We start from the raw sequence: 23,617 nt of genomic DNA, 5'->3' as shown, positions 1-23,617 counted from the left end.
AATCTTCACAATAATTTTAAGCCTCCCCTTTAGACATATATTTCATTCTTCCTGCAACCCAAGACGCTAATATATAAACTTTTAATAGTATCCACTGTCACAAAGTTTAACAATTCTGTCAATAGCTAGCTCTAATGACCATGTTACCCAAAGGCACCAAGATAGTAGAAAGAGTCTAGAAAAAAAGCAGAGATGGAAAGCAGTGCTCAGTGCTAGGATGGGGCCCTATCACTCAAACCTGGGGCTAATAAATTATAGGTAAACACTTTTAAGTGAAAGCCAGGAATGTGGGCCCAGCTTTCATATTGCTGTGTAGGGAAAAGATGTCTAAATTGCCTCATTTTCTTCACCACACTCAGAATTAAGGGATTATATGAACAACTCTCAATTTTGTGATTACAAAATACAAGGACTATGAAAGAACCACAAAACTGTTTGTTCGCCCACCCAGCTGTCTTAGTTTGTTTTAAATTCTCCTACCTAAATTTGACATAAAGTAACAAACCACTTCAGCAAGGCAGAGCATTGCTCAGCACTAGCTACACCTCCAGGAAATCCAGGTTCATTTCCCATCACCCACATGGTAGTGCAAAAATCACCCCTTCCTCCAGTCCCAGGGGATCTGATGCCCTCTTCTGGCCTCCCCAGGCACATGCAGGTGGTGCAGAAAAACATGTAGCTAAAACACACAAACACATAAAAATATAATGAAAAGTTGAATGTGGTTGTGCACATCTTTAATCTCAGTACTTGGGAAGTAGAAGACAGCAGATTTCTTGAGTTAAAGCCAGCTTGGTCTACAAAGCAAGTTTCAGGCCAGCCAGAACTATATAATGAAAACCTTGTCTCAAAAAAAGAAAGAAAAAAATGTTGCTAGTTATCCAATGTTTTTTTTTTGGGGGGGGGGTCAAGACAGGGTTTTTCTGTAGCTTTGGAGTCTGTCCTGGAACCCTATATCAGGCTGGCCTTGAACTCAAGAGATCCTCCAGCCTCCTCCTCCCAAGTGCTGGGATTAAAGGCATGTACCACCACCACCTGGCAAAAATTTGTTTTTTGTCTTTCAAAGTCTTATGGCAGGTTGATACTGTGCCACATAACAATCATGGCCTCCAGAGTACTATAGGTACTGAAGCACATGTACAGTAAAGAGTGAACAAAGCAATCTACTGGGGAACTGAGATCTTTACTCTGCCTGCTTACGTAGGCACCACTTGACACTCTTCTCTAGTATCTCCAGTGCCCCACGAGACACATCCTCACTAATACTGGGAAATGAATGTGCCATGGTATGCACACAGGCAAGCCTTTGACTGTCTTGGGAGCAGTTCAAAGTAGGATGTGACCACACAGTTATTCAAGAAGGGGCAGCTGTCAAAACCATAAGGGAAAGAAACTTCCAACTGGATGGCAGGTGTTAGCTACTTGATTCTCGGTTATATTCTCCAGTGTATTAAGTGGTTTTTTTTCTTTTTTTTTTTTTTTTAAGACAGAGTCTATATAGCCCTGGCTGTCCTAAAACTCTGTGTAGACCAGGCTGGCCTCATATAGAGAAATGTCTCCTGGGTGGTAGGATTAAAGGTATGCACCATTACACCAAGTTTTCATGAAGTGCTTTTAAATATACTCGTTATTAAATTTACCAATGACAGCTGAGAATGAATGATAACACCTTTTGAGCTGGCTTGGCTCATTGCCATCCTCCAAGCAACAGAATGAGAACATTTCAATGTACTTAAATGTGGTCTCCTCCACTCCCACATGCAGCCCATGAGAAGTCACTCATAGGTAGTCACTGCTCTCTAGAGCTAGGTTCTGTAATGAGAAATACAGAGCCCAACTGAGTACAACCTGAAACTGGAGGTGTGTGCAAATGATCCAACTCAAGAAAGGAAATACTACAGTCAACTACTGTTCTTGTGGTTTACAGCACACTATCATGGCATGGTTACTAAATTGAGGCTTTAGAGAGAGGTGAGGGCACTTGTAAGAAACTCACAGCAACACCTTAAATGGCAGTGGCAAGAAAAGAACGCACTTGGTGAGGTCTTCGGTTTCTCTGTGTAATTCTGTCACTATGCTCTGAAGTTGGTGGACACAGGGAATGATTTATAGAGAGCAAGAAAACCTAACAGAGATTGTGATTGGAAGCCCTTTTCCTTCGACTCAGGGACAGTTTTTCATTCCTGAAAGATTACAGTTGTCATTTCCAAGTAAGATGGTACCTTTCCAATTTACATAACAGACTTCCATTTGAAAGCCAGGACCAGCAAGGATCAAATTTCAAATTGTTTTTTATTTATTTGAGTATGGGAGGTTTAAGGTGTAGTTGGGGCAGGAGTGAGACCTCATGGCCTCATGTTGCCCAAACTGTTGCCTTCAACTTCATATATAACCAAGGATGATCCTGAACTTCTGATCCTCCTGCCTCTACCTCCCAGGTGCTTAGATTACAGGCATGTGCTATCATTCTTGATTTTAAATCCTTAAGTAGAGCCACCGTATACAGAATATTTGTTTCTGAGATGTCCCAAGTAACCCAGGCTAACCCGGAACTCGCTATAAGTAGGTGAAGATGACCTTGAACACCTCATCTTCTGGCCTCTACCTCCCATGCTGGAGATGGAAAACAGGTTTTCATGCATACAGAGTTAGCACTCTACCAATCGACCTACATCCCCAGCCCCAATAACTTGCTCTTTAGAACACCAGTGATGTGTTAATATTGTAAACTCTGCTACAAGTTAAGTTTGCTAATATGTATCCCAGGGTATCTATGAATTTGGCCAACATATTTGTAGATGATCAAGCCATACTGTCAAAAGATTGAACATTGGCTGGAAAGATGACTCAGTGGTTAAAACAGAGTACTGTTCTTACAGAAGAACAGAGTTCAATTCCCTAAACCCATGTTAGGTAGCTCATAACCACCTGTAACCCTAGCTCCAGGGAATCTAACGCCCTCTTCTGGCCTAAAGAGGTATCTGCACTCCTGCATGTATAGTCCTACAGAGACACAGACACAGACAGACAAACACACACACACAAATTTAAATTGCCTTTAGGGTTGAAAACACCTGAGTCTAACCCACACACACTACAGAGCAGTATCACTAACCTTACAAGTCAAGACTATAAGCAGATTTCTTGAGTCAAAGAAAACAGTATTTAAGTAAAAAAACCACATTACTTCCATCCATCTGCTATCCATGTAGGTCTTATACTATGAAGAAGCCAAAATAAAAAATACTTAAACTTAACTTCAATTACCAGTCACCCTTCTTCTTGTGTATAAATCCACCATCACTGCCAGGAGTGATGGTGTACACCTTTAATCTCAGCACCCAGGAGTCAGAGATAGATGGATCTCTATCTATCTCTGAGGTCAATGACAGCCTGGTCTATATAGCAAGTTCCAGGACAGCTGGGTCCATATAGCAATACCCTGTTTCAAAAAAGAAATCCAGGAAAAAAAATTGCCGAGATGATCTCATGGCCTGCTTTTATGTATTCACTCTTAAAATCATGTGCTTAAATTCAATAACTATTCTCAGCCAAATGTTGGGCTAATCACTGTTCTAAGACAGGCATAGAGCCACTAAGATGTTGGGACACACATCTCTGCTCTCCAAAATATCATGGCAAGATCCAGTTGCCTCTCCCTAGAATGGTCAAAAAGCAAGATGCACTGGTTAAAACATGTAAAGCAAGGAGCCAACAAGATAGCAGCTCATGGCTCAACTGGCTAAGGTACTTGGTGCCAAACCCGACAACCTGAGGTTGGTCATAGGTTCCACCTGCTGAAGGAGAAACAAGCACATGTGCCATGGCATGCTCATACAAACACTCACAAAATACTAAAATTGTAATTAAAAACAAAAACCAGTAGAACTTCACTGTGTCTCTTTCAAATTCCTTCCTACCCATCCCTGCTTAGTTCTAACACAATATAATCATGCCAAACTTAAATCCCTATGGAAAAGTGAGCCTACACTGAAGTGGACTAAGTTCTAAGCTTCTCAAACAAATTGATATAACGCAATTAAGTAAATATATCATTCTTGCTGACCAAAGAAAATGAATTATATTAACAAAACAAAATTTTGTAATGTGAGAGTAATGACTAGTATCTTGGATCTCAAACTTGGGTGCTTTTTAGAAATGCCTGGGAACTATTTGTAGATTTCACTATGCAAACTGTACTTTTTTTAAGTATTCAAATTTGAAAGTCACCAATGCAGGCAGGCTGGGACAAGGGGTCTACTTTCTCACTGCACTATAGGAGTATGCTAATGCTGCTTTCCAACAACAGGAGACGAGATCTTCATAAATACATCTGCACTAACAACTTCTCTGACCTACTTATCATACAAGGTAAGAAATTTCTGAGCTAGCTTTCAAATTTAGGAGGAAAGGCATAAACCTGAACATATGGAGGGAAACAACACAAGCTTACTGCCAGAAAACAAAAACAAAGTTTTAAAATTTTATCCCAAAATTTGTTAGATGCTGATGTCACGTAGCAGTCACGTCCTCAGTTCTAAATACCTGAAAAGTAAAGAGGCGAAGGGAAAACAACGACCTTCAGGCTGGCTTGTGAAGGGTATTGTTTGTTTAATACATCTGAAAAGAATTCATCTACAAAGAACTGAGACACAAGGAAGCATTGGTTCAGCACTGACGAATCCACAAGATTAGGGCTGGGGAAGGAGAAGATTACCTAAACATTTTTAAAGATTGGAACCTGCAAACAAAATAATCTGATAAAATCTATTAACACTTATGATGAGTCTGAGACTCTTGACATTTTTCTTGAATGAGAGAGCTTCAGTCTGTGGTTCAAAAGTTCCTCATAGGCATGGAAGAAAAAAAGGGGATAGCCCTGACTGGTCCCCATGTTGGTTAAGTATGCTCCTCTCCCCACATGCTCACAGCTTCTTAATGAAGCTTCTTAAATGGCCTGTAACCTCATCATCACCTGAAAGGAGATGGCAAGCATCAGTAACCACTGTCTTCTAGCACCATCCCTTAAGGAAGCCTATGTACCAGGTCTTCAGCTGAATCTAGGAAAACTACAGTGAGTTATAAAATACTAAGCATATAAGAAAATGACAGGGGCAAAGAACTTTTTTTAATTAGGAACTCAATCCATTTGGTTTATTTCAAAAGGTGCAATACTTTTTTTTTCATTTATCAATGAAAGAGTTAGAAATTATCCCCCCTCCCCAAATCAGCAAATGGAAAACAAATACCCTTGAAAGTCACAGTCACATACAGAGTACATCCTAGAAAGAGGGGTAAGACAGCTTCCATCCACCTTCATGAGTTTCATCAAAGACTAGATCCACTCAAGGGTAGAGAGAAAAGGCAACTTTCAAGAAGGAGCATGTTATTAAACGAGGCATTTCTACACTCCTTCCTAAGAGCACCAGGTGGGGACACATTTGCTAAACTACGCCTGGGGAGTGGAATGTGGAAATAATCTGTCCTCCTCCCTAAGGGCTGTCCACTGGCTAACAAATTTTTAAAAAACAAGACTAAGAAACAACCCCCCACACACCCCAAAAGGAGAGAAGGGCTGGAAACACAAGATGCCCCAAATTACTCTCCAAAATGGAACCAGGGAGCAGCTTTGACAATTTGAATTAGTCTGTTACAAAGTCATCACAAGCATGCCTTGCTTTAAAAAAAAAAAAAAAAAAAAAAAACCGTGGGTGGGGATTTTGTTGTTGTTTTTTAAAACAAGGAAACAAAAACTAGCACTCATCACTTTTCAGACAATACACAATTATTCAAAATTAACTGTTACTGGAAGGGCAGGGGGCATACCAATGGGCCTTGTCTTACATAAATGCATGTAGGTAGGTGCAGGGCATCTGTCATTATTGCAGAAACGAATTTTAATTTTTAATCTTTAGTTTGATTTAAACATTGCTTTTAGTATGATGACAACACCAGCTGTGCAGAAAGGACTCTGGAGAGGCGTTCATAGCAGCACACACCTGCGGCTCTTCTTCGGTTCTGGAGGCTCCAGGGCAGCCAATATTGCTTCATCAAACACATTCTTTAGGCCTTTCTGAAAAGGGGTAAGAAAGAAAAAATGGGCAATCTGATTTTCAGTATAACAACAGAGCTGGAGTTCATGTTTACAACAGTCAAGCCCCAAAGACAGTGGGCAAACAAACATTAATAACCCTACAACTTGACCTAAAAATCTTGCCTCACCCAGCTGTCTCATCAGGGTACAGGAGAGATTCAGCAATGCTGGCACAGGAGCAGATACTTGTGAGTAGTTCTCTGAGATAAGTTTTTGCAAATACACACACACACACACATACGCACACACACACATACATACATACATGTATATCACAAGAAGCAAACAAGCACGTGTCATATGACCATTCGATGAGTTTTGTGATGTAATGCTAAAATAGTGTATGTAGGAACAAGGAAAGCAGCTCTGCATTCAAATGGAGCAGCAGCATGTAAACAGAGAATACACTTGGGCAATGGCATCCATGTTATATGGAAAGCAGTGGGTAGGCAGCAAGGGTATGGCAGCTATAAATATATTCACTCTGAACTCCCTTTATCCCACTAATTAATTAGACAGAGCCAAGGAGATTCAAGGAAGCAGACAGAGGTGGGTACCTGATAGAAAAGTGAAGTTAGAGCCAGTCAATGTAATAGGAATAAAGCTTCACCAGGCATTTATACAAACAATTGTATATTTTTAATTTCAAAATGTAAAGATAACCACAATTGTATGTTTCCCTCACAACAATAAAATCAAAAGCAGGAAAATATAAAGGCAGTAGTTATACATTTCAACATCAGCAAACCTTAAGTTAATTGTTAAATGGATGCTAGGGTTAGGAGATAATGTGTAACAACAATAAACTCATAAAGCAGTAGCAGATACATGAATACCTTCCCCATCCCAGAATGACAAACACCACCTACAGCACAAACAGCCAAAGCAAGAGCAGCACAATGTTTCACTGCACACAGAAAAACCATAGGAGAATCCTCCCTTCCCCAATACACTCTACTAGCAAGTCAATCTTTTCATAGTTTGTCATGCAATTACAATTAACAATCAGTAATTACTGCGTAAAACGATGTTTAGCGATACTTTCTCCATCTAGAACTAACATCTAGAAGTGTTAAAACTCTTGTTTTCTCCAAGACATCATTCTTAATGCCAGACCACATTCCTTTTTGCAGTAATAATTCAAAACAAAAGCTCTGAGCATCAGGCAACTCAAGCAGCAGAAAATTAAACAAGTCTAATGTGACAACTGATCACAAAAAATAGTCTAAGATTTTGCATTCATGATCAAAAATGAATACAGAGTTTGCGCTAATGTGTTGAGTAAGAAGACGCAGAGGCTTTCAAACAGGATGGTTTTATTCCTTTGTTTTAAATGATCTTTCTACAGTAGTGGGACAGGAAGCAGCAGCAAAGAGGGGGAGGAGAAAACAGTTTAGAATATACAGCACTTCCTTTTGGGTTGAGTTTCCGGAGGCTCGAGGGCAGCTAGGATAGCCTCATCAAACACATTCTTCAGACCTCTCTACAAGACAGAGGGGAGGAGAGAGAATAGCAGCCAGGTTAGAGGATTAGAGACTAGCAGATATAACAGCAGTCTGGGTTAAAAGAGCTGAATTCACAGAAGCAACATGCTCAAGGAAAGGAGACACTAGAATGCTCATTTGTAAATGAGAGAATACTGAGAGGGTAGATAAGTGAACAGAAATTTCACCTCAAAAAGAGTTAACTAAGCAAGAAAAAAAAACTAATGAAAAATGCAGTATGTTAATGTCTAAATAATCACATACTGAAATCTAGTATTACATTTTGATATAAAATCTCAAAAAGAAAAAAAATAGGTAAGTAAACACAAGATAGATGTGTTGGAAAACGCAAGATTCCCCCAACATTACTACTAATGCTGACGACATATTTTGGAAATAAATCTATTAGAATTCCAGGCTTTTGTGAATTCAGCCCCTGAATAACTGAAGGGCACAAACAGCAACTAACAAGCATGCTACATGTTTCTAGGTTCAATGACATATCTGGATGGGATGGGATTAATCGAGATTTAGCAAGTCAGTTTCCCAGCCACTCAGGATCCCTGTGCAACAGTAGCAGCAACTATAGGAGTTTATAAAGAATCTACCCCAGAAACAGCATGCACTTCACGTACTCAGCAATGTTATTAGAGCAAGGAACCACCACCCTGGTCATAAGAAAACAAAGAATGGGGTCTCAGAATGAGAGTCAGCAAGCAATTCGATGCTTTCAGATGTCTGCATGGGTCCAGCGCATGAAGCATGGAATGGAAACAGAACATCCTCACATCTAAAGGGACTAGACTACAAATACACTTACAGCTCTGCCAGAAACTCCAAGGATACTACAGTTGGCAGCAGAGGACCTCTCGAGCCCAGACAACTCACCTACCCTTGAGAGGTCACAGGTTTACCACCCAGAGCAGCTTCACATGTTATTTAGGTCAGTTTGATCTTAAGTAGAAAATGTCTCAAAACTTCCAGTACATAGATAGCCCCAGTGGTGCCATCCACTGGACTACCCCAGGCATTGCCCTCCTTATACCCTACATAATCCCCAGAGGAACCATACCCACACAATCCATTTGATACAAAATAAATGAGAGCAATCAAAAATTGAGATTTAAAAGTTTTCTTCTTTAACATCCTTTTTCCCCAGTAGAAATATTATATGAACACTAAAGTACCTCTGTGATCTGTCCATATATCTGTATAAACACTCACAGGCAAATAAGAAGAAACAGAGAGTAGGAGGGAAATACTTTGCAAGGACTATAAACAGAGGAAGAGGACTGCTAGAAATAGGGTATATAACCCACTGAAGAAGGAACTAGCCAGGTGAGGTGATTTAATCCCAACACTCAGCAAGGAGACTCTTAGCTGGGCTGCAGACTGAAAATTGTCTCAAAAAAAAAATATTTTTAGGCCGGGGCGGTGCTGGCGCATGCCTTTAATCCCAGCACTCGGGAGGCAGAGGCAGGCGGATCTCTGTGAGTTCGAGGCCAGCCTGGTCTACAGAGCTAGTTCCAGGACCAGCACCAAAGCTACAGAGAAACCCTGTCTTGAAAAACCAATATATATATATTATTTTTGTTGTTGTTGTTGTTGTTTGGTTTGGTTCGGTTTTTCAAGACAAGGTTTCTCTGTGTAACAGCCCTGGCTGTCCTGGAACTAGTTCTGTAGACGAAGCTGGCCTCGAATTCACAAAGATCTGCTGCCTCTGCTTCCCAACTGCTGGGATTAAAGGTGTGTGCCACCATTGTCCAGCTTCAAAAAAAAATTTTTTTTTAATAATTAAAACAACAATCCTTTCTTGTGTATTTACTTTGGGAAAAGAATTACCTTAGGAATCAAGGCTAATCTTGGCTTTACTATTATCTTGTTACAATAAAACGTTTAATTATAGAGGAATCAACAAACAGAACCTGGTTTGAACTTCTACACATAACCACAAACTGCATTTTCTATCTTTTACCTCTTTTCCTTCTAACTTCAAAATCTGGAAAGAAAAATGTTTCTCCTGTGTAACTCACCATACTTCCAGTCTAAGAAACTTGATAATCTGCTCATACTGTGGAAATCTTACATGAAGTATCCAACTGTCTAAAATAAGCTTCACCAGTGACCTAAAACTGGGTTCACATGGCCTACTTGCCTCTATTTCCCCAAAGAAGCCCATATCTACAGAACAGACAGCATGTGGTCAGGTTCTACACACTTCCTCCCTACTACACACATACCCCATACCTGCCTTCACCTCTCTATCCTGCCATATTTCTCAAGGGATAGTACTAGAACACTACTTGGTTATTGTCTCAGTCTGTGCTATGTGAAAAGGTTAAGTTCTTGTGAATTTTTAAATGCTTGCTTCTACAATGAGATCAACTGCTAAACTGGGCTAGGGGATGTGAAACTAAGAAATTGTGCCTTAAGTTATCCTACAGAAATCTGGTTAAGTACAAAAGCTTTCATACATAACAAAGCAAAAAACTGGGAGTTTAAATTATGCATCTGGTCCTATATATACTAAATCTCTCATAAAAATCTAACTATGTATAATTATACGTATATCACTGGCATACATTGGATCAAGAACCTAACATATGAAAAAATGAACAATAACTGAAAAAGTACAATGAATATAATTGGATTTAACATATTAGTAACCTCTATTTTAATTAGGTATGTAATCAGTGAGTCCAATGCTAATTATTTCCAAATTCTTTCCTTTGTTCCTAGAATCACACTCAAAACAACCTACGGCTAGTAACTATAAACTTAACAGAATCCAGACACACCTGGGTAAAGGCCTCTGAGTATGGTTGTGGAGGATGAACTTGATTACATTAACTGACATTGGCAGAACCTTCTTAAATGTGGGTAGAACCATTCCCTGAGCAGAAGAGTTGGGACTGGATAAGAACAAAGCAAGTTGAGCACTAACTAGCACGTTCATTTGTTCTGTCTAGCACGTTCATTTGTTCTGTCTCTTGACTGAATGAGTGTGAGCAGGCGCTTAAGATCTCTTTGTTTCCACCATGATGGATTGAACTTTACACTGTGAGCCAGAAAAAACCTTTCTCCTGTATGCTGCTTTGGTTGGGTTATTTTGCTAGAGCAAGAGGAGAAGGAACTAAGACATAGTGCTATAAAGCCCCAGAAGACTGAAGTCACCAACATGTTAAACTCTCACTGCTCCCTGAACTCAGCTCCAATGCACTTCCAGTCACATCATTCAGAAATGTCAAGAGGAAAATTCCAAAAGGGAAATAATACCCTTAAAAACACAGGACTGGGGGCTGGAGAAATGGCTCAGTGGTTAAGAGCACTGGCTGCTCTTCCAGAGATCCTGAGACCAATTCCCAGCACCCACAAGACAGCTCACAGCTGTCTTTAACTGTAGTCCCATGGGATCACATGCCTTTCTCTGGTGTACAGATGTACATGCAGACGAAACACCTGTATACATACATAAAATAGATAAATAAATCTTGGGGAAAAAACACAGAACTGAAGGTAATATATAATGTATGATTGATGACTATGGCAAAAGTAGCCCACACAGTAGCCTCCTGTGACTCAAAAGTATCAATTATTGTCTATCCCAGGTGAATTACCCTAGGAATTGTGTGATATCATTTGTCAGAACTAGCAAGAAAGGAAAATTTTAGTATCTAAAAACAAAACAAAAACCCAAATCAAACAAAAAAAAAAAAAAAAAAAAAAAAATCAAACAAAAAAAAAAAAAAAAAAAAAAAAAAAAAAAAACCACTTAGAAGTCTGTACTCATCTGGACCCCACATCTGGAACTCACCCAAAGGTTTACTAACACCGTCTTAACTATCAACATCAATTAGCAAGAGTACAACATGGAAGGGAAGTAATGCTAGACCTTTAAGAGACTAACAAGGCTCTCCATAAACACAGTCCTCTCACAAAATATACTGAAGTCAGGCCTATTCTTCCAGGTTTGGTGGTACAATCCTGTAACCCCAAGATTTAGGAGACTGAGGCAGAACTGTCACAAATTCCACACTAGCCTGGGCTTCAAAACAAGTACAAAGTCAGTTTGGGCTACACAGCAAATCACTACCTCAAGAAAGAAAGGGGGGCAGAGGAGAAGACTCAGTGGCTAATAGAGCTTACAACTCTCCCAGAGAACTGAAGTCATATTCCCAGCAGTTCACAATACCTGTAACTGCCGTAAGTACAAGTTGTAAAGGACTGGGGATGTGCCTTAGGGTATATGAAAAATGAGAGATGTTGCAGATGTCTTTCCCTTTCAATATACTATTGTTGTACAAAGACTTCAAAAATGTGGGGGCTGGAAAGATGGTTCAGCAGTTAAAAGCACGAGCTGCTCTCTCAGAGGACCCAGGTTCAATTCTCAGCACATGGCAGCTCACAGCTGTCTGTTTTGAGGGGATCTGATACCCTCATACATAAGAGAAGTTGAAAATTAAAAAAAAAAAAAAAAAGGCTTCAGGCTGGGAGGAGATGGTGAACACCAAGGCCTTTAATCCCAGCGCTCGGGAGACAGAGGTAGGTGGATCTGTGAGTCAGAGGCCAGCCTAGTCTACAAGAACTAGTTCCAGGACAGGCTCCAAAACTACACAGGGAAACCCTGTCTCAGGAAAAAAAAAACAAACAAACAAAAAAACTTCAAAAACTTGAAATTTTAACATTAATCAGTGGAGTTCTGATAAGTTAGCGATCTAGACCTGGTAAAGCACTGACTACTATTATAGTCGCAGGCTCATTTTTTTTCTTTTGGTTGTTTTCTAAATATAGACTTAAAAGTATTTCTCACTATACTGAAAACAACTTTGGCTTACAGACATTTGTTAACTGCTTTTTCTACAATGAGGACTTCAGTGCAGATTACAAACAGTGGTAATGCTAAACCTTTAATCTTTTTGTAAAGAAAAAATTAATGTAAGTTCAGGAAGTAAAGACTTCGATCCACCTATTAGAAGTAAAACAGACACTAGGTAAGTGCCCCTGCCTACTGCCTATCCCTGAGAATGAGCTCTCTCCTTCCCCTGGTCTCCAGACTCCTTCCACCAAACCTCCCCTTGCCCCCCCCCCCAACTACTAGGACCATAGCCCTGAAGTTTCAAGTCTATATCCAAGATAAAGATTCTCCCCTACGCTCCTTATCTTTACCTTCTATTCCTGTCCTGTATCTATCCCAGCAGATTTCCAAACAACTGCAGAATTCAAAGCGCTCCAAACATGCCAGCCTCAAGTGGTCCTTCAGAACCAGCAAGGCCTGAACTTGCTGAAAGCTAATGTAAACTAGATGCTTTGACAGAATTTCTAACAGGCTTGAGCCCCTGCTTTGGACTAGCATTCTAGACTACTCCAAAGCAGCCTATCCTCCCCACCCCTATCCTTAAACCAACATTCTAGCTTTCTTGGGCCCTGACAAGAAAGTCCTAATTTCAGTTAAGAAGCAGTTGCAAAAGAGATTACACTGCCATTTACCACAAACAAAAGGTGGGAACATTAGGTCCAAATTCTGACAGATCCCGTCTACCAAAGAAGCCATTTCCTTATCTCAGGCAGCAGGGACAAATGGCTACCTCTGGTGTTCCTTAGTACATGCTGACATCCAGGTTCCCTCAGGATCATAAGCACCTGCTACACATTTCAGAGTCTGTGGCTCTTCTCACCCCACTCCTTACCCTAAACTTCTCCAGCTCAGATGCTTCCCTCCCCTCAGCTTCTCATTCCCTTATAACTCTGCTATTTTCACTAGCCCTCTCTTGGTCATCTTTCTCTTCCTCTCTCATTCTACCTGTCTCTTCTCATGACCAAGCCCAGTCTGCTGGCCATGTCCAGCCTACCTACTGTTTTCTCTCTCCGCTCTGGATCAATCCAGATGCCTCTGTTTACACTCTTCCTCATATCTACAAAAAAATCTCCCTCTCAGTTATGCCTTGAATGGTCATGTTGTCAGTTTACACACTCTGCAGAACTGCATTCATGTATACATTCACAGACATGTTTTTTTTTAATTTAAGAGAAAAAGAATAAAAGGAAGAGTCTTTGTTATCCTAATGCTAAAAAAACAAGCAACAACAACAAAAAAAAAAAAATTAAAAAAAAAAACTACATAGAGGTAGAGGTTCCAGAGCCCTTACCTGTGTGAGGGCAGAGCATTCCACATACTTGACAGCCTTCAGATCCCGGGCCAGCTTTTCAGCAGTCTCTGGAGTGATAGGCTTCTGTTTGTTCTTGGCAAGTTTCTCAATAGTAGAGGGATCATCTCTGAGATCAATTTGGGTTCCAACAAGCAAGAAAGGAGTCTTTGGACAGTGGTGAGTTATCTCAGGCACCCACTAAAAGGAAGGTTTTAAAATGCTTGTTAATCCACAAGCCTCTTAAACTAACAGAGTAACAGAACATCTGAACAGGTTTCAAGGGGAAAGAGTCTGACTGACCTTTTCTTTCACATTTTCAAATGAGGATGGAGAAACCACTGAAAAACATACTAGAAAAACGTCTGTTTGTGGGTAACTCAGCGGTCGTAATCTGTCATAATCCTCTTGCCCTAAAGAAAAAGTTAGGAGAAATTAGCAACTAAAATCTGATGGCTGCATGGCATTAAAATCGCAGGTCAAGGGCTAAGATTATAGCTCTTTAGAAAGTAATGAGTACCTAGCATGCATAAAGACCTGGGTTGAACCCCCATAGCACATTAAAATTAGGCATGGTTGGCAAAGTACTAGGGAGACAGAGGTAGAAAGGCTGAATGACATGAGATCAGGTATCAAAAAAAAAAAAAAAGGTCAAAGATAGGTAATGGTGAAGCTAGCAAGATCACTCAGTAGGTAAAGATGGTACCCATGAGTTAGGCTCTGCCATGCCTAACAACCTGATTTCCACTCCCCCAAAGTGACCCTCTTGACCTCCATACACAAATGCTACGGCATGTTTTCATATAAATAAAGGGAAATTTTTTAAATAAAATTTAAAAAGGAAAAAAAAAAAGAAAATAGTGGAACATACCCATAAACTCAGCACTCAGTAGGCAAAGGCAGAAGAACCACAAGTTTGAGACCAGCCTGATCTATGAAGCAAGATCCAAGCCAGCCAAAATAACAGAAAAACACTTATTTCAAAAAGAAAGGGGGTGGGGGGCACAGCTCTGTCAACACTTCAAGAGTACAGTTCATAGCATACTGGCCATTAGCAACAAAGCAAGTTATCTTCTCAAAGGTATGGCTTGATATTATATGCTGTTTGAACAATACTTTCTGAGCTAATTCTATTTACATATGTCAATAACTTATACAGCAAGAAAATTGGCATATTATTTGCTTTTTAGTTTTTAGATCTTTGTTAGTAACTCAATAATAATGTAGTAACAATAGAGTACTGCTACAGGTATGGTTTTAAAAAAAATAATCAAGGGCTGGAGAGATGGCTCAGTGGTTAAGAGTATTGCCTGCTCTTCCAGAGGTCCTGAGTTCAATTCCCGGCAACCACATAGTGGCTCACAACCATCTGTAAAGAGGTCTGGTGCCCTCTTCTGGCCTGCAGACATGCACACAGACAGAATATTGTATAATTTTTTTAAAAAAAATAATCAAATCTACTTCTGATTATGTTATAGTCACAGTAAAACCGCCTAATAGAATACTAATATCTGTAAAGTTCTTACTGGAAACAGCCGCTATCCATAATAACTACCAAACTTGGTCCACATGTACATGTTAAAGCCAATATCTGAAACTGGAAAGGCCTCAGAAAAATGAACTGAACTAGGCAAGAATCAATGGATATGTAAAAATAATGAAATACTTAGGAATTAACCAGGAAGGTCAAAGATTCACAAAATGAAAAGAGGGATAAAAAAACACTGTTGAAGATCAGAGGGCAAAACTGGTCACTAGCTAACCATAGAGGTCTGAAGATCTGTACAGACAGACAGGAAGTAACATGGCTGTGCAGAGAGAAAAAGTGATAAGGCAGGAGGAAACAGGAGCTCAGTCTGAGTAGGTAAGGTGGCTGTAGTTTTGCTCTTTCGTCTCTCTGATCTCTCAGCATTTTCCCTTCCCCTATATCTGACTCCAGACTTTTATTATTAAGACCTATTAGAATTCATGCTACAGCCTGCAATTCCTGACCTGAAAGAGACTAATACTTAGAGAACTACTAATATTCAATCAAATTACAAACAAATCCAATTCATTAAAAAAAAAAAAAAAAGGGCAGAGGACTTACATTTCTCTAAAGAAAATATAACCCTCATGCATTATTGGCAGGAACGTACTAACACAGCTCTTGAAAAAAAGGTTCCTAAAATAACTAAAAAACAGAATTTTTACACTATCCAGCAATTCCATTTATAGGTATATACAGCTAAAAGAAATGAAAGTAGAGTTTTTATAAACCTATTTTCATATGAACATTACTGGCATTAGACAAAACAGAAGCAGTTCATAGCACCAATATTTAAAATAGCTTATAACTGGAACCCAAACACATCAGCTCATATGTAGATAAACAATTATGCTATATTCAGAGTAGGATAGTGCTTAACAATAAAAACAAAGAACCAAGGCATACATGCATGGATGGCTATCACAAGTCAAACAGGATTCACAAGAAATCCTAGAAGAGCAAAATAGTGGGAACCTCAAAGTCCATCTGTGGCTGTCAAGGTCAAGAAAAAGTTTTAAAAGCACAAGCAAAATTTTATGATACTAAAATTTAGATGGATGGATGGATGGATGGATGGATGGATGGATAGGTGGGTGGGTAGCTGGATGGATGAATAGATAGATGAATAGATGGACAGATGGGCAGATAGGTAAGTGGGTGGTTGGCTGGCTGGCTGGATATAGACAGATTTAGATAATGGAAAAATAGACACATATACAAGGTAAATATATTATGATAGAGGTCAATAAAATTCACCAAGCCTAACATTTACCAAAACAAATTTTATTGTTATACTCTTTTTATCTGAACATATGCATAGTATCAGAAGTCAGGAGGTTGAAGCAAAGAGATTTTATATGCAAGACTAACCTGGACTACATGAAGATACTGTCTTAAAAGATAAAACAAAACACATTGTGAAAGACTGATTTAAAATGTTTACAACTGGCCAGGTGTTGTGGCATATGCCTTTAATTCCAGCACTGGGAAGCAAAAGTATGTGGATGCAGGTGGATCTCTGATTTCAAGGCCAGTATGGTCTACAAAGTGAGTTCCAGGACAGCCAGAGCTACACAGAGAAACCCTGTCTTGAAAAACCAAATAAATGATAGATAGATAGATAGATAGATAGATAGATAGATAGATAGATAGATAGACAGACAGACAGACAGACAGACAGACAGACAGACAGACAGACAATAAAAATAAATATGAAGTTTAGTTATATTTAGGAAACAAAGATTACTAATTTCAGAGTCTTATATATTCCGCCTCGCCTTGAATTTGCTATATATGACTTTGAGCTTCTGAACCTCCTGTTTCTATCCAGGAAAAGCTTCTGCTTCTGTAACACTGTGATTAGAGTCGTAACAAATTTACGTGGTAATGCTGGGGATTGAACCCAGGGCCTCATGCATGTACAGAAATATGCTACCAACTAAGCTACACCTCTAGTCCCGAACTGTGAGATCTGAACAAAGGAGTAAAATGAAATGATCAGCAGACATGTTTTCTGACCTCATTCCCTTAGTCTCTTTCCAGTCTCCAAACCCACTGGAGTTCACCTAATGAGTCTCAGACTATATTGCATCTTCTACCATACCATCCACCCAGGGCATTCCACACTCACTAATTACTATTAGCCATCCAGGATCAACCATCTTTCTGTGTGTGTGAGGTTTTTTTTTTTGAGACAGGGTCTCTCTACAGCCCTTGCTGTCCTGGAACTCACTACATAGACTAGACGGGCTCAAACTGAGATTTGACTACCTCTGCCTCCTAAATCCTGGGATTATAGGTGTGTGCCACCATGCCAGTAACCATCATTATAACCCTAATAACAAAACATAAGTGAATTACTAATATACTAATTTCATGGTGCCCAAAAGACATGCAGTAGCAACTGTTACAGTTACAGATCAAAATATTGTGAGACATTAAGTTTTCACCTGCAGTATCAAAAAGTCCAAGAGTATATGGCTCTCCACCAATCATAACTGTAACTGCATAGTTGTCGAAAACCTAAAATTAAAACAAAGAAATACAACAGTTAGTGAGGTAGTACAATTCCTAGTTACTTACTTCCTTCCCAAGAAGGAAATTCATCTTCCCTTAGTTAGAATCTTTTTATGTTACCAATCTCATCAACTATGTCCTTGCATGAGCTGAATGGTTGGGGGGGGGGGGGTTTTGGAAGAAAAAAAATTGGAAGACTGTGTCATGGGATGAACTACTACATGAGAAACACAAAATCATAAGTGGTATCACAGAAACCAGGTCTCTGACTACAGAGGACCTTTCCATCCATCTTCAAGAGGGTTTGACAGGAAAAGAAAGGTGATATCCACTCTTTCTGACAACTTGTGGTATTGAGAAGCTTTTGAATAAAACACTTGGCTAAATGAAAATCAGCTTAAAACAAAGAAAAAGAAGGGGTTAGAGAAATGGCTTAGTGGTTAAGAGCACTGGCTGCTCTTCCAGAGGTCTGGGATTCAATTCCCAGCAACCACATGGTGGCTCACAACCATCTCTAATGGGATCTGATGCCTTCTTCTAACATAAAGGCATACACAGATAGAGCACTCATACATAAAACATTTGAGAAAAAAAATACAAGGAAAGGAAAAAACAAACAATATGGTAGAACACCCCATAATTCCAACACTTAGGAGGTAGAGGACAAGGTCACTCTGACCTACTTAGAAAGTTTGAGGCTACTCTGGGCTGTCTCAAAATAAATAAGACTGTCTCAAAAATAAATAATAAAAATTTTAAATACTCCCCTTCAAGTCTAAAAAAATTAAGACAGTGCTTTGCTTCCAAAATATTCGATCTGATTTCTAAAAAAGTATTTATTAACAGACAGCTCCTTTTAATTCAGAACTGAAACTGGGCTGGAGAGATGACCCAGTGGTTAAGAATTTGTACTGTTCTTTCAGAAGACTGAGTTCAACTCCCAATACCTACATGAGGAGGCTCACAACCACCTGTAACTGCAGCTCCAGAGGAATCTAACACCTCTAACCTGTGGGCACCTGCAGGCATGTGAATATCATCCACACACAATTAAAAATTAAATAATTAATTAAAGAAAAAAAAAACAGAAATGTGCCAGGTGCATCTATCCAGATTAGCTACTTCAGAGTATAGGCAGAAGGGTCACTTGAAACCAACATTAACAACATAATAAAACCTTGCCTGGAAAGAGGGAGGGAGGGAGGGAGGGAGGGAGGGAGGGAGGGAGGGAGGAAGGGAGGAAGGGAGGGAGGGAGGGAGGGAGGGAGGGAGGGAGGGAGGAAGGAAGGAAGGAAGGAAGGAAGGAAGGAAGGAAGGAAGGAATGAATTCAGAATCAGGAAGCATTGGACAGAGGCAGCAAGCAGACCTCTGTGAGTTTAAGGCCAGTTTGGTCTACCAAGCAAGTTCCAGGAAAGCTACGTGATTGAGACCCAGTCCTCAGAAGGAGGAAAAAAAAGTATCAGAAAAGCTTTATTACCAAGTCTCATCTGCAAGTTGGATCTGAATTTTCTCTCCCATGGAAGAAAAGGTGATGTGTAAATTTCTTCAACTCTGATCTCTATCCTCTAAATGGTAACTCAGTCCACAGATGGGCATAAATATGCATTGTATACCAAATCCGTTTCCATGCCGACATAAACACCATAGATACATAATTAACCTAAGCAGGCCCGTTTCAAAACTTATGCCACTGCTATTCTTTCCCCAATGATATACAAACATATAAAACACCCAGAAGCTCACAGCAAATAGTCATAAAAGTCTTAGAAATCACATTTACAAGTAAAAACTCAGGCGCAGATTTCCCAATGGCTTCAGACAAGATCTACAAAAGCCCCCTGTAACTTCAAAATATCTTCTGATTAATGGGCCGACTCAAAAATGTAGTTTTATTACCAAATTGCCTTTTTTTTTTTTTTTTGGTTTTTTTGAGACAGAGTTTCTTTGTGTGACCCTGGCTGTATTGGAACTAGTTCTATAGACCAGGCTGGCCTCACACTCACAAAGATCCTCCTGCCTGCCTCTGCCTCCTGAATACTGGGATTAAAGGTATGTGTCACCACCACCCAGCTATCAAATTACATCTTTAAATTCTCACCCCCTCAAAGAAACTTCATCTTTTTTCTTAATGTAGCTTTAGTCTAAGTTCTACACCAGCTGTGCCATCACAGAAGCCAACATCAACATGTTAACCTGATAACCCTATTTATGTTTCTGAAGATTAACCTAAAGATTCCAGACTCTTTTTGGTTAATTCCAAAAGACACTAGTCAAGCCAGGTGCAGTGGCTGGGAATTGAATCTGAGTCCTCCGGAAAAGCAGCCAGTACTCTTAACTGTGGAGTCATCTCTTCACCCTCAGCTGTTTAATTTTAAAGTGTAATTACCTATGAGAAGCCAAAAACTTGGGCTAGTATAATGACCAAGATGGTGAGGGCACTTGCTGCCAAACATGACAACCTAAATTCAATTCCAGAGCCCATATGAACTCCTTCATATGTCCTCAGCCTTCCATACATTCGCCAAGGCATTATGTACATACAGACACACCCCACAAAGTAAATAAAGGTAAATTCAATGTGTTTTTAAAGGGCAAAGATAGACAAAGTATTTCAGTGCAGGTAGGCAAAATTTGTTTAATGGACATCCCTTTTACTATCAGAAAGCCTTTATACTTACAGTTGGTACATATTCTGATGGAAATTTGTTTGTTGTGTAGGATATCAGGAGACATGTTTTACCAACAGCACCATCACCGACAACAACACACTTAATTGTCTGCATTGCGGAAATAGTTTTGTATCCACTTTTAATATTTCAAATTAGATGTTGACCTAAAAAGAAATTAAAAACAATTATTCTATTGATTTCTATTTATATACATATCTTTCTCTCTCAACTAGTAACAAGTTCAGCCACTCAAAGAAGAGAACTAGCATTACTTATACAGCTAAACACCTCTAAAAAGAAAAATGGCAATTGCTCAGAGCAGCAGTTTTTACAAGGGTCCATTTGCTAAGTTTTTGGACCTGATTGTAAGTCCAAAGTAGATCAGTATATTTTTTTTAATGACAAAAGAGAAGAGATATGAGAAAGAGTCCCACATGTGGTATATGAAAGCTTGCTGTAGGATGAACACACATGCACTATATGCAAAATCAACTGCAACACAAAGAACACTGTAAAGAATGGTTCATTATCCAGCCTCAGGGCTGCAGCAACTCAGAATGTAACAAGCAGCACAACCCTTGACCACCACCCCCAGTATATGTGAGAAGGAACTGGACAATGATCAGCAGCTGTGGTAGCACCAGTTAGCCTAGTTATTACTCACAGCTTGAAGAGTTTCAACCTACATATTTAAAATGAAAGTATCAGCTCTTCTAACCATAAAGATTTATTTCAAAATATAATTACATGAGCTGGAGAGATAGCTCAGATGTCACAGCACTTTCCCAGACAAGCCTGACAACCTGAGCTCAGATCTCATCTCCAGAATCACATAAAAGATGGGTGCAGTAGTAAAAGTGCCAGTAATCCCAGAGTGCCCCACAAGGAGGTGGGAAGCATAAGCTTGCAGCCTAGATAGTATACACTAAGCAGTGAACAAGAGAAACCCTGACTCATACAAAACACAAGGTAGAAGGCAAGGACTGCTACGCAAGGTTGTCCTCAGACCTCCAATAGAACACTACAGCACATGCAGACACACAATTTCAAATACATCGAGAATTTACTGTAAAAGGGGAAAAAAGATTTGCAAACGACTATGGCATTAAAATTTTGCCAGGCAGTGGTGGCACACACCTTTAATCCCAGCACTTGGAAAACAGAAGCAAGTTCACAGAGTTCAAGACCGGCCAGGTCTAAAAAGCTCATTCTAAGACAGCCAGGACTACATAGAGAAACCATGCCTTAAAAAAAAAAAAAAAAAAATTTGTACTTAACTTTGAAATACACTCAAAAAAGTTTTTTAAGTTACATGTATGAGTGTTTTGTTCATCTGTATGCCTATGCACCTACCATGTGTGCTCCTGGTGGCCAGGAAAGTCAGAAGAGACAGTTGTGAGCTAGAATGGAAGCCAGATCCTTTGCAAGAACAAGAGTTCTTAACTACTGAGCCATCTCTTCAGCACTCCCTCCAATTTGGACATCTGCAAAATTAAGATATGAAATCTTTGTATGTCTGTGTTTGTGTGTGTGTCTGAATATAAGTACACAGACACTGTGAGCAAAAGTGTGAAGGCCACAGACAGTCTCAGGTGTCATTCTGCAGCTGCCATCCAGCATGGTTTGTTTTTTTTTTTAAAACAGGGTTCTCATTGGCCTGGTGTTCACCAAGTAGAAAAGATAAACTGAGCAAGCATCAAGTAACAACTTTTTTATGTAGGTTCTGGAGACTGAACTCAAGTCCTCATGTTTGTACTTTAGAAACTGAGTTTTCTCCCTCAGCCACAAAAGGAACAAAAGCTCCCAACAGCTTTGAGAAAAATAAACAAACCATTTGCATAATCCCTAGGGGGGGGCACAATTTCTTGCTGGTTAGAGCTGCCATTTTATTCAACATGAAAATATAGTCTTTGGTTTGGCCAAAGAGGACACTTGCCACCAAGCCTGATGACCTGAGTTCAATCCACAGTACCCACATGGTAGAAGAAAATTGACTTTCACAAGTTGTCATCTAATGACCACATGCATACTATGCATGGCACATATAGGCCTATCCTCATAAATCAATGTAAAGATACACAAAGAGAGATTCCAGAGTTAAATATAAAAAATATAAACCCAAAGATAGGATGTTAGACCTATATATTTCTAAAACTAGTTCCCTTCACAACATTTAATCACAATTTATAAATGTTCATTAATACCTCTGTATACGCGCCTACAGCACTTCCCACACTACTGTACTTTAAACACTTAAGACTGGCAAGCTATAAGCTGACGAATGAATACAAAACTCACAGAATATAAAACTATATCGCTAGTCACAAGAGATATAAACTCCTGTTACATAGAAACTACAAGCTGGACACGGTGGCAACAACTACAACCTCAGCACTTGAGAAGCAGAAGTAGGAAAATCTTGAATTTGAGGCAACCCTGGGCTACACAATAAGTTCCAGACCAGCCAGAGATATATAGGCAAGACTGTCTTAAAGATAAGAGGCTTGGTCAATAAAATGCTTGCCTTGTAAGCACTAGGACCTGAGTTTGTTTCCCAGAACACACCTAACACAAACAAAACAAAGGTTGGGGCCTGCAAGATGGCTCAACAGGTCAAGACAATTGCCACCAATTCTAATGACCTGAGCTCAACACTGAGAACACAAAGAAGCAAAAAACCAACTCTCAAGTTCTCCTATGACCTCCACACCATATGACACTCAATGAAATCCCAAAGACAGACACACACACAGACACTGAATGAATGAATGAATGAATGAATAAAAACTTTTTTAATTTATTTATTTATTAATTAAAGATTTCTGTCTCTTCCCCACCGCCGCCTCCCCTTAAGCTGAGCACCTTTGTGCATGATGTACACACTTGTAATTCCAGAGCTAAGGAAGTAGAAAAGGGCTGATCACTGAAGCTTACTAACTAGCTATACTAGCCTATTTGGTGAGTTTCAGACGTGTGTACTCAAAACACAAAACCATGATGACCACCAAATCCATAGTCAAATGAGAAGAAGTGAATGGCCTTGGAACCCTTTTGCAGCTAGTGCTGGAGGTTAAGGGCAGTTTTGAGAAATAGGTTAGTATGCTGTCAAAGTTACCACATTAACTGGCATGGTGTGAGAAAAAACATTATTACATTCACACAAACCCAAAATACTATTAAA

The 23,617-nt window shown here is 39.6% G+C and overlaps 1 protein-coding gene across 4 annotated transcripts in view; it reads right to left on the bottom strand.

Annotated features, from left to right (window-relative positions):
- Positions 1-4,591: 4,591 nt before the first annotated feature.
- Positions 4,592-23,617, bottom strand: part of Cdc42 (cell division cycle 42) — a 38,381-nt gene continuing 19,355 nt past the window's right edge. Inside the window, exons 1-6 of one of the 4 annotated variants that reach the window (XM_050153189.1) lie at positions 21,790-21,920; positions 20,446-20,600; positions 17,700-17,772; positions 14,025-14,134; positions 13,725-13,922; positions 4,592-6,073 (exon numbers count right to left, since the gene is read on the bottom strand). In XM_050153189.1, coding sequence (XP_050009146.1) covers positions 5,984-6,073; positions 13,725-13,922; positions 14,025-14,134; positions 17,700-17,772; positions 20,446-20,550 — 576 coding nt within the window. In that variant the 5' untranslated portion in view covers positions 20,551-20,600; positions 21,790-21,920 and the 3' untranslated portion in view covers positions 4,592-5,983. Of the gene's footprint in view, positions 6,074-7,432; positions 7,578-13,724; positions 13,923-14,024; positions 14,135-17,699; positions 17,773-20,445; positions 20,601-21,789; positions 21,921-23,617 lie in introns of those variants that run through there. The other 3 variants (XM_050153170.1, XM_050153179.1, XR_007593722.1) reach the window with 3 other exon arrangements.

Source organism: Alexandromys fortis, unplaced genomic scaffold (genome assembly GCF_014885135.2).
Source record: "Alexandromys fortis isolate MF-2015 unplaced genomic scaffold, M_Fortis_MF-2015_v1.1 scaffold_26, whole genome shotgun sequence".
Taxonomy (NCBI): domain Eukaryota; kingdom Metazoa; phylum Chordata; class Mammalia; order Rodentia; family Cricetidae; genus Alexandromys; species Alexandromys fortis.
Note: the sequence above shows the minus strand (reverse complement) of the source record. Positions and strands in the feature narration are given on the sequence as shown.